Source organism: Copadichromis virginalis, linkage group LG18 (genome assembly GCF_057382275.1).
Source record: "Copadichromis virginalis isolate Kocher_CV1m ecotype Utaka linkage group LG18, C_Virginalis_male_GT1.1, whole genome shotgun sequence".
Lineage (NCBI taxonomy): Eukaryota > Metazoa > Chordata > Actinopteri > Cichliformes > Cichlidae > Copadichromis > Copadichromis virginalis.
Window position 1 is genome coordinate 13,503,243 of NC_140635.1, and position 13,882 is coordinate 13,517,124.

The window sequence follows — 13,882 nt, forward strand, 5'->3', positions numbered from 1 at the left end:
TATTTGCTTCATTTGCATGATAGACAGATGTATGTATACACAAGTACATTATCCAGGGATTCTCATTATGCTGGGGTGACATTCTTGAACAGAAGAAAGAAGGACCACACCCATAGCATAAGAAAGACGTACTTTCACATGCATGCTTTGTCACGAGAGCAAAAAAACAATATCTCTGTACCTTTAACATAAGAATGTCTCCACTGCAAATCATGCCAGGCAGGTAGATTAGCAAAGGCTTTTCTCCTGCACTGTGTCTGAGCCTCAGGTTAAACGCAACAGCTGCATTTGAGAATGTGACCCAGAGCTGCAGAGCTCTCGCTCCATGAGTGCACATGCATTTATGGATCAAGTGTGTTTATCCCCTCAGCCTGCAACAGGTTGAAGTACATGACCTGTCCCGCTGGAGAGAGTTGCTCAGGCATGCTGACAGTTGTAAGTGTTCAAATGGGAACAAAAGCAAGAAGGAATTAATCGAGCCAAGAGTCATTATCTGTGCGCTTAGTCAAAGGACAGCGCAGTCAAAAGGTCTCGTGATGAGCTGGTGCAAGAACAGGTTCTGACAGTTCATCTGAGCTGCAAACAAGATGGGCCTGATAAGCGCCTGGGGCAGAGCTCAGGTGAGTTTTAAGCGGTCAGTCAAGGTCGAGAGGGTGGAGACCCCAAGCCCTTCAAAGGTCATGGGCTCAAGGACACCTCGGGGTAGCAGCCAGCTTTGACCTGTGACCCTAAAAGATGCCTCCGAGGAGTGGTGAGAGGCTCAGATGTCGAGCAGTGAGAGTTCCTCCGATTTAGCTATCCTCGCTCTGTCACAACACACACGGTTGCTAAGCACTGGGCACGTGCGTGGGTGTTTGCGTATGCACATACTCGTACAGTAAGAGGACAAAATGATCACATATTTTCGGCACAGTTGGTTGATGAATAAGAGACCCAGTCATAAAACACCACGGAGCAGTTATGTCAGCAGTCCTTCCCTGTAGTAATAACCCCTGTCATTCACAACAGACCTGACCGTGAGCTGACTTATGACGAAAAAAATGCTCTGACGGCTCTGACGGCTCTGACGATACCGATACATGTTAATTATACATTTCTGTAGTCACCCTTATTCTGATGCCAGAATTTGACTTTGGTTAATCATCATTCCCTCGGCTATGATGAGAACCAACCTCCGTCAGTATTCATCCCCGTCATGAAAAGCAAATAAATTACAACCTGATCAATAGTGGGCCTCATTCAGGAAGCAAGAGAGGAGGTACAGATTAAACAATAGTTATAAGTTATTGAAGCGCTGCAAGGAAGAGGGCGAGTTTGAAGGTAACCAGTCCAGTGAGGCCCCTGAGCTATTACAGTGTAATTATACCTTAGTTGCAGCATTGAATAGGCCAGTAACCTGCACTTTGGGTCCATTTATTGAAGCCAGGTGTAGTAAATAAATCAATTAGCTATGCAGTGTCTGAAGTCATTTGACTCACTTCACTCCTTTTGGGCGTTTTCAAAGCTATCTTTGACTTTGTGTTGGTAACTGCGTGGGTATTTTCAGTTCTACTGGAGTAGTAAAACACTGCCATATTTAAAACAGATGAAAATGTTCCAACTGTAAACGGCTTCGAACAGATTTTAAATCAGGTTCCATCAGTGGATTGCACATAGCCACAAAAGAAACTGCTGAAAGTTGAGAGGAAACCGACATGCGGCTCAGCAAACCACTCTCTCCGTTGAGGTAGCACACTTCACACATCATGAAGTGAATATTTTGCATTGGTGTGGATTCACTCAGTGCATCTTGGACCCACCTGGTTAGTTCACAAAACCACACTACAAATACCAGTTCCTGTCAGCAGGCTAAGAGTGAAAGAAGGACACATCAAAATATGAATTCAGCGCGTGCCAAAATGTCGGTACACACCGGATCTCGTTTGTTTGACAACCACAGGTTGTTATCTTCTCCTCGTTTTAGTAGCCAAACCCAAAAATCTAAATTACTCAGTTGTAGATCCACCCTGAACACCTGAACACTCCCTCTAACTGTTTCCAACTGTAAAACGTATAGAAGAGGCTGATTTAGCTGTTTTTCCACTCAGAGTTGACTCAATCATCTGTTATTTTGAACACCCGACATTCCAGCAATCGCATGAAGCTATCTTTCAATCAAACATGTAGCCAGTTTCCAAATTACACTGTGAAAGAAAAGAAGAAGTGATACTAAGTATACTACACTAAACTCCATATATCAGCATCTTTCTTACCCACCACCTACTGTAAGACTAATGGTGTTTTATTGCGGTTTGACTGGGGGTTAATGTCCCGGTGCGTCTTTGAGATAGCATCTGCAATGTGCAGAGGATCCCCCCACAACGGTGCCACACCTGGATGAGTTACTGACTGACTGCTGAACACCTTGCAGGAAAACATGAAGCCTCTTGCCTTTGAAACACAGAAGAGATCAGACTTCACCTGGGTTGATTTCAATTTCTTTCCAGTTCAGGTTCACAAACGAGCTGGAGGCTCTTCCAGCTGCCATAGATCGAGAGGTGGGATACATCCTGGACAGATCGTGAGTCTGTTGCAGGGCTAACTCATAGAGACAGAGCACCAGTTAACCCACGCAGACATGTGGAAAACATCCAAACTCCAAAAAGCCCAAGTACTGGATTCAAACTCAGTGAGGCAGCAATGGTAACCAAAGTGCTGTCCAACTAAAATAACCCTCACCCAAACAGCTGTCACAGTAGATATTACAATGAAATTGGGGGAAATAATCAAACTCCTGCTGTGTTTGAAAAAAAAGTGTGCAATATAGTACTGTAAAACAACTCTCCTGTGTATATCCTAAAATGTAGCGAAGCTCCAACCCCCAGATTTTATACTTATCATCACCCACCCCACATCTCTGGTTTGTTCATTTGGGTCAGTAAGTGTGACTTTCTGTTACAATTGTTGCTGCGTGCACATAGGCTGTAGCAGAAGCTCTCAAGATCAAACGTATATTGGTTAATGTCATCAGATGAGACTGCAGTGGAGGAGTTGTACTCATGTTAATCACATTTTCATCACATTGTCTGTAAAAAATGACTAGGATTTAACCGACATCTCCTCTCCTCTCTGTGCTGCTAAACAGTGTGGCAATGGCTTCCACTTGTTGCTCAGTCATAATTTTGAAATCTGAATTTTCTTCCTTTCCTGCCATATCTCTGTTGCTGTTAAATAGTTAGAGTATATAACTCATGTACAATTTAAAAAGAAAATGTTCATAATTATTCTTGTTTATGTTAGACTTGGCCTCGGAGCAGACCTTTACTTCATTCGTTGTCTGAAACCAAGCTTCGTGAGCACCTGCCTCGTTGGTTGGCTGCCCGTCGCAAACAGAAAGTTTGAGCTGTAGGAGTGTAAGGCTCAAACAACTGAAAGCAAGAGTAGGCAGAAAAAGATCTCAGCATTCAGAGCAGTTTAAAGCCTGGACTGTTGAATCACAAGAAGTACTTTCACATCCACTTACTTTTTACTCACACACACGTATATATATATGTGCATAACAAAAAATTAAATAAAAACTGCTTTTAGTGATGACCCTACACATGGACACCTGATTTTACACACTGAATTGTAGATGATGAGTAAGGTAGGAAATTCAAAATTCATTTTAAGTATTGCGTAACCCTGAAATGTTGAAATTTTCATATACAGTACATTTTGTCATGTAACCCTGATGCAATCTTGCCGTATTCTACTGACAGCCTGACCTTTTTAACGCCCTCCGATGTGAGTTTGTCACGATTTTCCATGACACTTGTGCGAATGATAGGTAATGTACTCTTGTCATTCTGGATTTCATACATTATAACGCCCACTCACAGCATTTCATTCGTTTTACAACCTCACCCCATTTCTCAAACGACTGAGGAATCAGCTCCCAAAAATTTGGCTCAAAGAGCACAAATCTTTTGCTTTTTAAGGGAGCCGCATTTTTAGTGTCATCCATTGAGCAAAAACACAACTCCATTCACAAGTACAGGATCTGTGTCCACTCACTGAAACAGTGCGGTTCTGTAAAAACAGACGAGTGCACTTAAGGAATGGTAAGGTGTAGGAGAGGAAATACCTGGCGCATACCTTATTCCTGGAATGTTTTTATTAGGCTTTCCACAAATGTCGCCATTTTGAAGTGTGCACACTATAAAGCACACTGCAGGCTCGATCACTCAATCAAGCCGAGCGTGCCTTCAATGGGGAACCTGTGTCGAGGCCATGGATATGTTATTTAAACAGCTGGCACAGTTTAGTGCGGCATGTTCAAATGCACACAGGTCTGAAGTTGTGGAACTGCAGCGGGGGGAAAGCACAGGCCTACTCCAGTTTTCAGCGGGACTTGCAGTGTCATCACAACCAAAGGCTTGATCGAGCAGTTGAGTTAACCTGCTGACAGTAGTCAGGTTACAAATTAGTGCAAACAACAGAAAAAGCACAATGCCTTTTATACCGGCACAGTGGATTATTAATGAATACCATTCGCACATCATACAAAGTCAGTACGTGACTTTAAAAGAGATGTGTGACCTTTCAGGAATTATGTTTATTTGCTTTTTGCAGAGTGGAAAAATGTAAAAATTGACGCCACTCCTATGTTTGTTTTATCTTTGTATTTTCAAGCCCTAAATGACCTTTTTGAATGAATGAATTAACATATAATGACATTAAAACCGGCAGCACAGTGGCACGGTGGTTAGCACTGTTGCCGCACAGCAAGAAGGTCCTGAGTTCAATTCCAACATCAGGCCGGGGTCTTTCTGTGTGGAGTTTGCATGTTCTCCCCGTGTTTGCATGGGTTCCCTCCGGGTACTCCGGCTTCCTCCCACCGTCCAAAGACATGCAGCTTGTGGGGATAGGTTAATTGATTAATACAAATTGCCACTAGGTGTAAATGTGCAAGTGAATGTGAGTGTGAATGGTTGTCTGTCCCTGTGTGTTAGCCCTGCGACAGACTGGCGACCTGTCCAGGGTGTATCCCGCCTCTCGCCCTATGACAGCTGGGATAGGCTCCAGCGCCCCCCGCGACCCTGAAAAGGATAAGCGAATGGATGGATGGACATTAAAACCGCATATCAAACCATAACTTGTCTAAAAAACACAGACTTCAACGCACAAACACAGACTACAATTAGCAGGCAGCTAGCATCTGTAGCCACCTTTGTCACCAATGAAAATGGCTTAATCATTCATAACTTTAACCCTCAATACAATTGTAATGTGGTAGTTGTATAAAAATTCACAATCCTTACAATGGCCACAAACAGGGAAATTAACCTTAAAGACCGTATCAGGAAATAAACGCCTTTATTTCTGCTGTAAAGAAAGGATGGAAGAAGAAGAGGGCAAGGGTGGGCAGTCCACAATTAGGACTTAATTGTAATATTTGCTCTTACCAGTACCACAGTATGAGGAGATTACATTAATATGAAGGAGAAGTGAATTTATTATTCATGTGTCCCTCCACAACAGTCCCAGTTTTCATGTGGCCGCTTGAGAAAATTAATTGCCAGCCCTGTTTTATGGTGATTAACTCTCATTTGGCGCCAACACCAGTCGTGCAGTTGAGAAACTGCAGGGGTTTTTTTTGCTTTAGGGAGGACAGTGGGGTACTGCTAGCATGGCTCTGGAGTTTTATCCATCACAAAGCATTTGCGGTTGTCCAGCACATTGAAAAAGTGCCAAGTTCTGATTAGAGTGCTATGAATCTCATCTAACTCTAAGCAAGAGAACTAATAAGTGTATTTTTTTCAAAGGTGGATTATGCCTTTTAGTGCTTGTGTAATACAATAAGCAGCACTTTGAATTGTTATGTGTCCACAGGGTATCTGAAAGTGTTTCAGTGCCTTTTGGAGTGGCCCACTTCAAGCCCCGGAGAACTCCCCTATTCTCATTTATCAAATAAAAAGCACCTCTCTTTGCACCTTTTGAGAGAGAACGAATTTAAAAAGCAACATTTTTACTGTCTGTGGAGCCATGTGTGTGTGGTGTGACGAGTTGGACCAGTATGATTCCTGGTGTTAACAGCTAATAAATTGGGGCCCATCCCCTCTGTGCTCTACTGGCTCAATTATATCCACATGTAGCCAGTATTCCTGCCATGTTAGCCTGAGTGTGCTGCATATTTTTAAAAGGTGGGTTTCCATAACACTTGCTGAAAGCTGCACTGGTTGTTGGGACACATGTTTGGGCTCTGTGGAAGCCAAACGCTGGCTGTTTTAATGCAGAGGTGCTGTGGAGCGCAGCAGGGGCCAGCATGTGGTCTTTGTTTCTCTGTGAGCAGAGACGACAAACAGGTTTATTAGCCAGATAGAGCCGAGAACAAAAAGAGGAGCTTATTGCACCTTTGTCTACAAGTTTTCAACATTGTAACTGACACGGCAGTTTATTAAATGAACCGACATCGCGCTAATGCGGTCGAATGCGACTAATCCTGCTCTGGATCCCATTATTCATTCAGGCTGTCTTGATCGGCTTTGGTTGGTTTAACTGGTTTTCTCTGTTTGTAGGTGTACAACTGAATGCAATTAATATTCATTAAGGTTTTGTTTTTTTTAAAGTCTTCACTAGTGAACCACTTTAAAAAACAAAACAACAAAAGAGCATGTGGTAAAGGTCAAGAGTTGAACTGGTCTCTCAATAATCTTTCATCTTTAGTATCAACTCAGTTACTTAACAATATAACACTTAGGCAATGTCATGCAACACATTGTTAAAAGGAAGAAATGAAAATGATCTACAAAGGTACAGACAGCTCTGAATGGTGACAGTCAAGTGTCGCTGTGAAATTCAGCTGCATTTTAGTTAAGCTAATTCAACAAAGCAACCTTGTTGAAGGCCCCCAGCAGCTACAGAAAGTCTCCAGGACTGTCTCTGGGCTGACTTTTCTAACAAATGTTTGACGGTGTCTGAAATTAGTGTAGGATCGGAGCCAGCTCTGAGAATGTCATGCCACTGGCGTGTGCCAACCTTTTCTGCTTAACATTCCCCCCCCCCCGAAACCCCCATCCCCCCACCTTGTCCACATCCCCCTACATTTTTTTTCCAGCAGAGGGGACGGCGAGCCTCAATGCTATCATTCTTTGATTCTGTTTGAATCTGGCCACATGTGAGCAGGAAAAGGAGCCAAACGTGCTTCCTGAGTGTTCGGAGGGGGGAAACGCTGTAATAAGCAAGGGGGTGGGTGGTTAAAAATAACCGAGGTATATAAGCACAGAGCAGGATCCAACTCACTCTCAAACTCTCGCTGCCTCTCGCCCAGTCGGGATGTCGGAGCGGGCCCGCCAAGTCCGCTCTCTCACACTTACACACTGTTTTTCCATGAAAGTTAATGCAGTAAGGCAAATCCTCAGTGCGGGTGATGAAGCACTTGCAGACGTGACATAAACACTATGCACGGCTGTGCTCATGTCACTAAGTTAAACAGCCCAAAACAATTTCGGCAGTGACAACATGAAGCTTCATCATGGAGAACATGAAGCATACATCAGCGTGATGAGCTAATAAACCTCATGCTTGGTGTTTTTAACATTCCCATTTGTATTCTGTCAGAAACTTGGCATTTTGGGAAACCCGTAAAGTTATCTGCCTTTCCACACTCAAAGAAATACTGGACGCGGACATGATGTGTACAGTATTATTCTGCTGAGGTCGAGCATGTTCTCGCAGAACAGCATTGTCTCGTTCTTCTTTTGTGCTTTCTCTCTGTGAAACTGCACTTTGTAGTTTGTTTGATCTCTCCATTTTTGGCTGCACGGGGATGGGAGGTTCTCTTTAGAAATAGCTCGTCTTTATTTTACACCAAGTCCTGAAAAGCATGTTGGACAAAAACAAAAGAGGATGCTTAAAATTCTCAACAGTATTGTCACAGTCCTACGTGGGAAAGTTTTTCTTAAGAGAAAAGAATAGATTTTACAGAACGACTGCTGCTGTTAATGCAACAACATGTCAGCAGCTTCATTACTCCTGAGCAACATGACAGCCTGTTGATAAGTTGATCACCTCACAGCACAGATAAGACAGCAACAGTAATAGTTCGAACAATTGTGAAATTACATTGTTGCCCAATTGTAAAACGATTGTGTAAATTTCAGTTCAGGGAAAGAGGCTTCGCTGGAAATTGTACTAATCTATACTTAATCCTGCCATATGATGACTTTAGTGGTTCCTCTTCTGCAGTAAGAGCTGAAAGTGCAGTCTTTGACTCCAAGAGAGACGGCGCTTTTACTGACAAGTGCACTGAAACCAAGATATTTGTCCTGTTTTTCCTTTTTTACTTCTGACCTCTGTAGAGTGGAAAGCACGTGGGGGCAATTTTCCCCACAGGGATCAACTGAGTACCAGTTCTTTATGAACTTGTTACAAATCTTTGAGTGCAACCTGAGAGATGTTTTTACGTGGGCTGCTGCAGTCATAAGAGTGTCCCGCCCATCGTATGTCCAGCATGAGTATATGCCCGGTGCGCTCAAATGAAATTCTCTCCTCGGGTATGCACACTTCTCCACAGGAAGTGACAGCTCAGAACGAAATACAAACCCGTCTCCTAAATGTTGTACCAAGTATTCCCACAAGACATGCCAACTACTTTTGTTGCCTTTCACATCAATTTGCTCTGCTTCACAGACCAGTGCACGCTGAGTGAAGTTTAACGTGGGTATGGGCTGCTCGCGTATAAACGTTTCGGTCATGTTTGGCTTGGTTTTGAATCCGCCAGGTGCAGCATCGTTGAGTCAAAGATTTCCTATTAAGCGGTGTTAGTTGAAACAAAGTATCTAAAATGTGCACTGTGAGAATCAGTAAGTCTGTAAAAGGCTTCAGGTAGAGGTTATTTAATAGATACAGTACAAATTCAGGGCTATTTACAGATAATTAAACGAGCCAAATTAACCTTCTTGTCGTTTTCACCTTTTTTTTTTTTTATAAATACAAACCTTGAGCAAGAGCTTGTATAAACATAAAATCAGCAGCTGTGGCTCAGTGGGTAGAAAAACCTGATGTTTCATCCCAGACTCCCCCTGTTCAAGTGTCCTGAAAGGAATCTGTTGACATTTATGAGACATATATAAAGTGTCGAAGTCACTGCAACAGACCAGTAAATAATAAGCCACAAAAATGCCATAAAAACACAAATATTTAGCCTCTTTGTTTTTACAAGTTAAACAAGTGAGATCCAATCTTTCTCTTAGAAAGAAGGCAAATATTAATAGTGCTCCCTTTAAGTGAGACAAAAGCATGTAGTAAAATGCTAAAGTTCAAATGGCACTGGTGTAATATACTGTTGAGACAGCCTGTTGGGGTTTTTTTCATATGTGGGCTTTCGCAGAGCGACAAATCTTGCATAAGGTTTCTGAATTTAAACATAGTGGTGCAAGAAGATTTTAAGCAATGTCTCTAAAAAACCTTGAGTTCTTTGGTAATTGCCTAAATGTAATCTATCAGGCATTACAGGGCAGTAAAGGTAGCTGAGTAAGAGAGGAAGTGAGATTGCTCTCACTCTCACTAGTAGCAAAGCAAAAAAAAGGCTCGCGGAGCAGAGCAAGGGTCAACAACAGCGGTCATGGGTTCAGACATCAGGCCGGCTGCTGCGCTGCCTCTAAAAACACATTTCCTCTCTGGCCTTACTGGACTTCTTCTGTGTGACGCACTTTCCACTGAACACACAGAGCTGACAGGGCTCAGGATGTGGAAACCTCACAGCTGAAAGTTTACTGGTGAAGGTGGTGGACATGACAGCTTGATGAGAGGTGGTGTATCTGTCATTAGAAGCTGACTTGGATCAGGTCATTGGCACACTGAGTACTTTTGCGCTTTTTTAACCTGCTGAGGTTGAGGATAAGGTGTGTGTCTCTCTTGGGGTTTCAGGTTAAATCCTACATAAAGTACAGTTGGAGAGTACCTAAAATATAGTGTGTACTTCAGGTTCCTATCTTGGAGTTGCATAGGTTTCTTTTGACTTATTCTGTGCTGCATTTTAGAGGGAAGCATTCCTTCTGAAATAACAAGTCTACATTAAACTTACAAAAAAACTAGCTTAACATCAGCTTCACGTGCAGATAAATGGCTGCTTACAGGTAATCTAAATCATTACTCATCCCCAATTGCCTCCACTAATCGTGCTTCAGTGTGACATTTAATAAAACACGTGCTTCTTAAAACAATCTCTTCTTTCATTGCACTATTCTATGTTGAATTGGATCCAAGGAATAAAGTTTAGGCACCAATCTTTCTAATTCCATCACACTTTGGGAAAAAGTGGCACAAAAAAGTGCGGAGTCGTACCCTGCAGAAAGCCTGTCTTCATGACCTCTGGAGCCAGGCGACTTCCTCGGATTCCTCCAGAAAACAATCCCCCTTTCCTCAAATCTCTCGGTCGAAGTAGCAACAAACACTAACGCTGATTTGTGATGCAAATGTGAACCCAATCGAAACCAGTAGCCCCAATTATGTCATTTACATGTGAACGGGACGTTAGCTTAAATTACGTTTATATCAGGAATGGTTAAAGCGTAATAATACCCCCCTCAAAAAAAAAAAGGGGGGGGGGGGGGAGTTTCAGACGACCCTGGCGCCTGTTTAGACAGGCCCGTTGTGAGAGAACAAAAAGCATCTACCATTAATGATAATGAGCCGGCACAGACACCTACACTGCGCGTATCTTTACTGAGCTCTTATAAGTTTAACAAAAACGTGTTTATTTAAATAGAAACCCCTTTAATGGAGGCTCTTGGACCAGTGCGTGAGGAAGTGTGAAAGAAAAAGAGGCTTAGAGAGGCATCGAGATCAGAAAATAATAAATATATAATAATTAATAATGTATGCCACATATATACATATATTTTTTATTTCGTGGCAAATCTTTCAGTTTCTTTCCAGAGCTGAACCCGCTAATCCCAATCTAATGATATTTTTATTACTGTTCATCAGAAAAGCCACATCTCTTTTGGGTCCTGGTGATTAACTCGAGTACTGACAGCCTTTATTTTTAAGTTGCTGGTGCGGCTTTGCCTCCAGCAGTTTCTGTCACTGTACTTGTTCTTTTTAGATTATTACGTAAGTATATATGGTTGCTATACAGTGTGTTTATCATTTAAAAAAACAAACTTCAAATATCTTGCGTCACAATGTGGGAGGGGCCGAGCTAGGGCCCGCCCTTTTCAAAGAGGCTTGGTGCGAGCCGCTCTGCCTGTCACACACAAGTGAGCTGTGAGTCTGCACGAGCTGCTTTATAAAGCGCTAAATTTACCAAACTTTACGTTGTTTCCTGAGCTCTCACAATTGGCCAGGCGCGCTCGGAATAGAGTTATAAGGTTCGGAGGACCTCCTACCACTTTTAAACTTGTTCATGTATTTGATGTGAAACTGTGGAGAAGCGACAGTGAAATAGGCGCACAGACCCCTGCGCGGCTGCCGCTCAACACAGCACGATTTTGACAAGAGAAACTTATATTACTTTACCCAACGATGGCCTTATCCGGAGTGATGCTACCGTCATTTTCGACTTTCTCAAACCAAAGAGAAAAACCCTGGGAAAATGTAAGTTTGAAACAATGTCACGCAATTGTGTGTATGTGTTTTGTGTGTGTTTGTTTTTTTAAATATCCGTGATTTTGATTCTGCTTGTAATAATATAAATATCATGTAAGAATAATTTATTTGCTTCGAAAAAATATATATTTTGGTTCTAAAAAAAACTTTGCAGTCGCTTGTTTCTCATCTGCTTTTTTCTCCTCATTCCTACAGAGATGGAAGGGAGAGATGGACAAACTGGTCTCTTCGAGCTGGTCCATGCTTGAAATGGTACAAAACCTGGACAATCAAAACAAAAAGGAAGACGAGGATCTGAGTAACTATTTGGATCTGGATTTTATTCTCGCCAATACAACTGGCTCAGACAGCGCGATGGACTATCTGGGCACCGCCGACCCCAACATGTACACGACTGGAAACTCTATGCCATCGTTCCCAGCAGACGACCATCGCTCCCCACCGCCCCCGTACGGCGCCAGCCTCATGACAGAACAACTCCGCTCCGAAGGAACAGACAGCTATGGCATTACGCGCAACCCCAGCATTCAGGGAAGATTTTATGCCAGCACGGCGCATTTCCCCCGCCCGGAGAACATCAAAGTAGAGCCACCAATGGACAGTTATGGTCCCGTAATGGGCATGGTGCCCCAGAGCTGCAGCAAAATCAAGCAAGAAGGCAACGTTTCGTGCATGATGTCCTTTGAGCAGCCAAGAGTGGCCATCTCTCCCCGAGCGGCCAGCAACATGACCCCGCCGCTGAGTCCCAATGACCAGGGAGTTTCGGACTGTCAGGGACAGTTATGCCAGCCCATGAACTTTCAGCAGAAATATCACACAACTGTGGCTTTCCAGCACCACCCTCAGGCTCCACAGATGCAGATGGCCTACCACGCTCCACATGCTGGTTTTGGCATGTATGATGAAGCTCTCAGCCTGCAGCCGGGCGCACAGAGGGTGATGCTTACTCCACCCTCATCTCCCCTCGAACTGCTGGAGTCCAAACCCAAAAGAGGCAGGCGCACGTGGCCACGGAAGCGCACAGCCACGCATACCTGCACGTTTGCAGGCTGCGGAAAAACCTACACAAAGAGCTCGCACCTGAAGGCACATCTCCGCACTCACACCGGTAAGTTTGAGCTGAAGTATGCTATGATCTTTTTTAAGTGCGCAGTTACGCACAGAGCAGCGCATTGATTAAAACAAAATGCCGTTTCAGCACAGCCTAATAAACTTCTTTTCAAATTTTGTTCACGCAGGTGAGAAGCCGTACCACTGCAGCTGGGAAGGCTGTGGATGGAAATTCGCCCGCTCCGACGAGCTTACCCGTCATTTCCGCAAACACACCGGACACAGACCCTTCCAGTGCCACCTGTGTGAGCGCGCCTTTTCAAGGTCTGACCACCTGGCCCTTCATATGAAGAGACACATGTGAAGTAACCCACATAAGGACTCGGGGCGATTGGGGGAGGGGTTATTATTATTACGATTTCAACTGTATTTTTTATTTAAAATATTCCTCACATGACCAAAGACGCATATTATGATATTGAATTCAAAAAATGTTTAGTGTTATTGTTTAATAACGTAGCTGGTACTACTTTGGTTGTTTAAGCTTTAGAAAAGCTTTGTTTGCTTTAGAGCAGGCAGACCAAGAAGGGGCTGGCCCTGTATATACTACTCTCCTTTGACAGAACTGGAATGCTGTGTTTGACACAAAAGTGCCTTTCTGTGTTGTGCTACTGTATAAAAAAAAAACTAAAAAAAAAAAACCTCTTTGTGAAAGAAGACATGGCCAAAAAAGCAGTACATGTTCTCGCTGATAGGAATGCAATGCACATACAGTTGCCTAATATGTGCAAAGACAAAAGACAATGTTTTATTTAAACTGCCTCAATGTCTGAATGGCCTATACTGTTTTTTGTTTTTTTAAATGCTTTTTGTCCATCTCAGTGTGAAACTCTTGGTTCCAGCCCCTCTGTACACTATCAGGGCTTGATGTCCTGTGCTTTATTTTTTACTTAAATTTATATAAAAAAAAAAAAGTACCTGGATTTTATACTGTAAATCATGTATTTATTGTAAATATTAAAAAAAATGGAACTGAATTGTTTGGCTTGAGAAGTCTTTACTTCGCTTGCGTGCTTACTCATTCCTTACACTTGTTCACACATTTCTTTTTTATTGGATACATCCAGCCACTCAACATAACTCATAACTGCTTGTAAAAAGGTGCAGTAGACCTGCGGACTGTCACATCAGTTCTTCTAAATTGTACATCGAATTTTAAAACACGAGCACTTGATTTCCACTGTGATGTTTTGCAGCT

General features: G+C 42.9%; 1 protein-coding gene across 1 annotated transcript; it reads left to right on the forward strand.

Annotated features, from left to right (window-relative positions):
- Positions 1–11,224: 11,224 nt before the first annotated feature.
- On the forward strand, positions 11,225–13,661 carry klf2b (Kruppel like factor 2b). Its single transcript, XM_085438262.1, has 3 exons — positions 11,225–11,562; positions 11,770–12,682; positions 12,813–13,661. The coding sequence occupies exons 1-3, from the start codon at positions 11,491–11,493 to the stop codon at positions 12,986–12,988; spliced, it is 1,161 nt and encodes a 386-aa protein (XP_085294388.1). The 5' UTR covers positions 11,225–11,490; the 3' UTR covers positions 12,989–13,661.
- Positions 13,662–13,882: the final 221 nt, after the last annotated feature.

Coding starts and splice junctions, on each gene's coding strand:
- klf2b (XM_085438262.1), top strand. CDS start 11,491: ATGGCCTTATCCGGAGTGATGCTACCGTCATTTTCGACTTTCTCAAAC. Junction 11,563..11,769: donor GAGAAAAACCCTGGGAAAAT/GTAAGTTTGAAA, acceptor TCATTCCTACAG/AGATGGAAGGGAGAGATGGA. Junction 12,683..12,812: donor ACATCTCCGCACTCACACCG/GTAAGTTTGAGC, acceptor TTGTTCACGCAG/GTGAGAAGCCGTACCACTGC.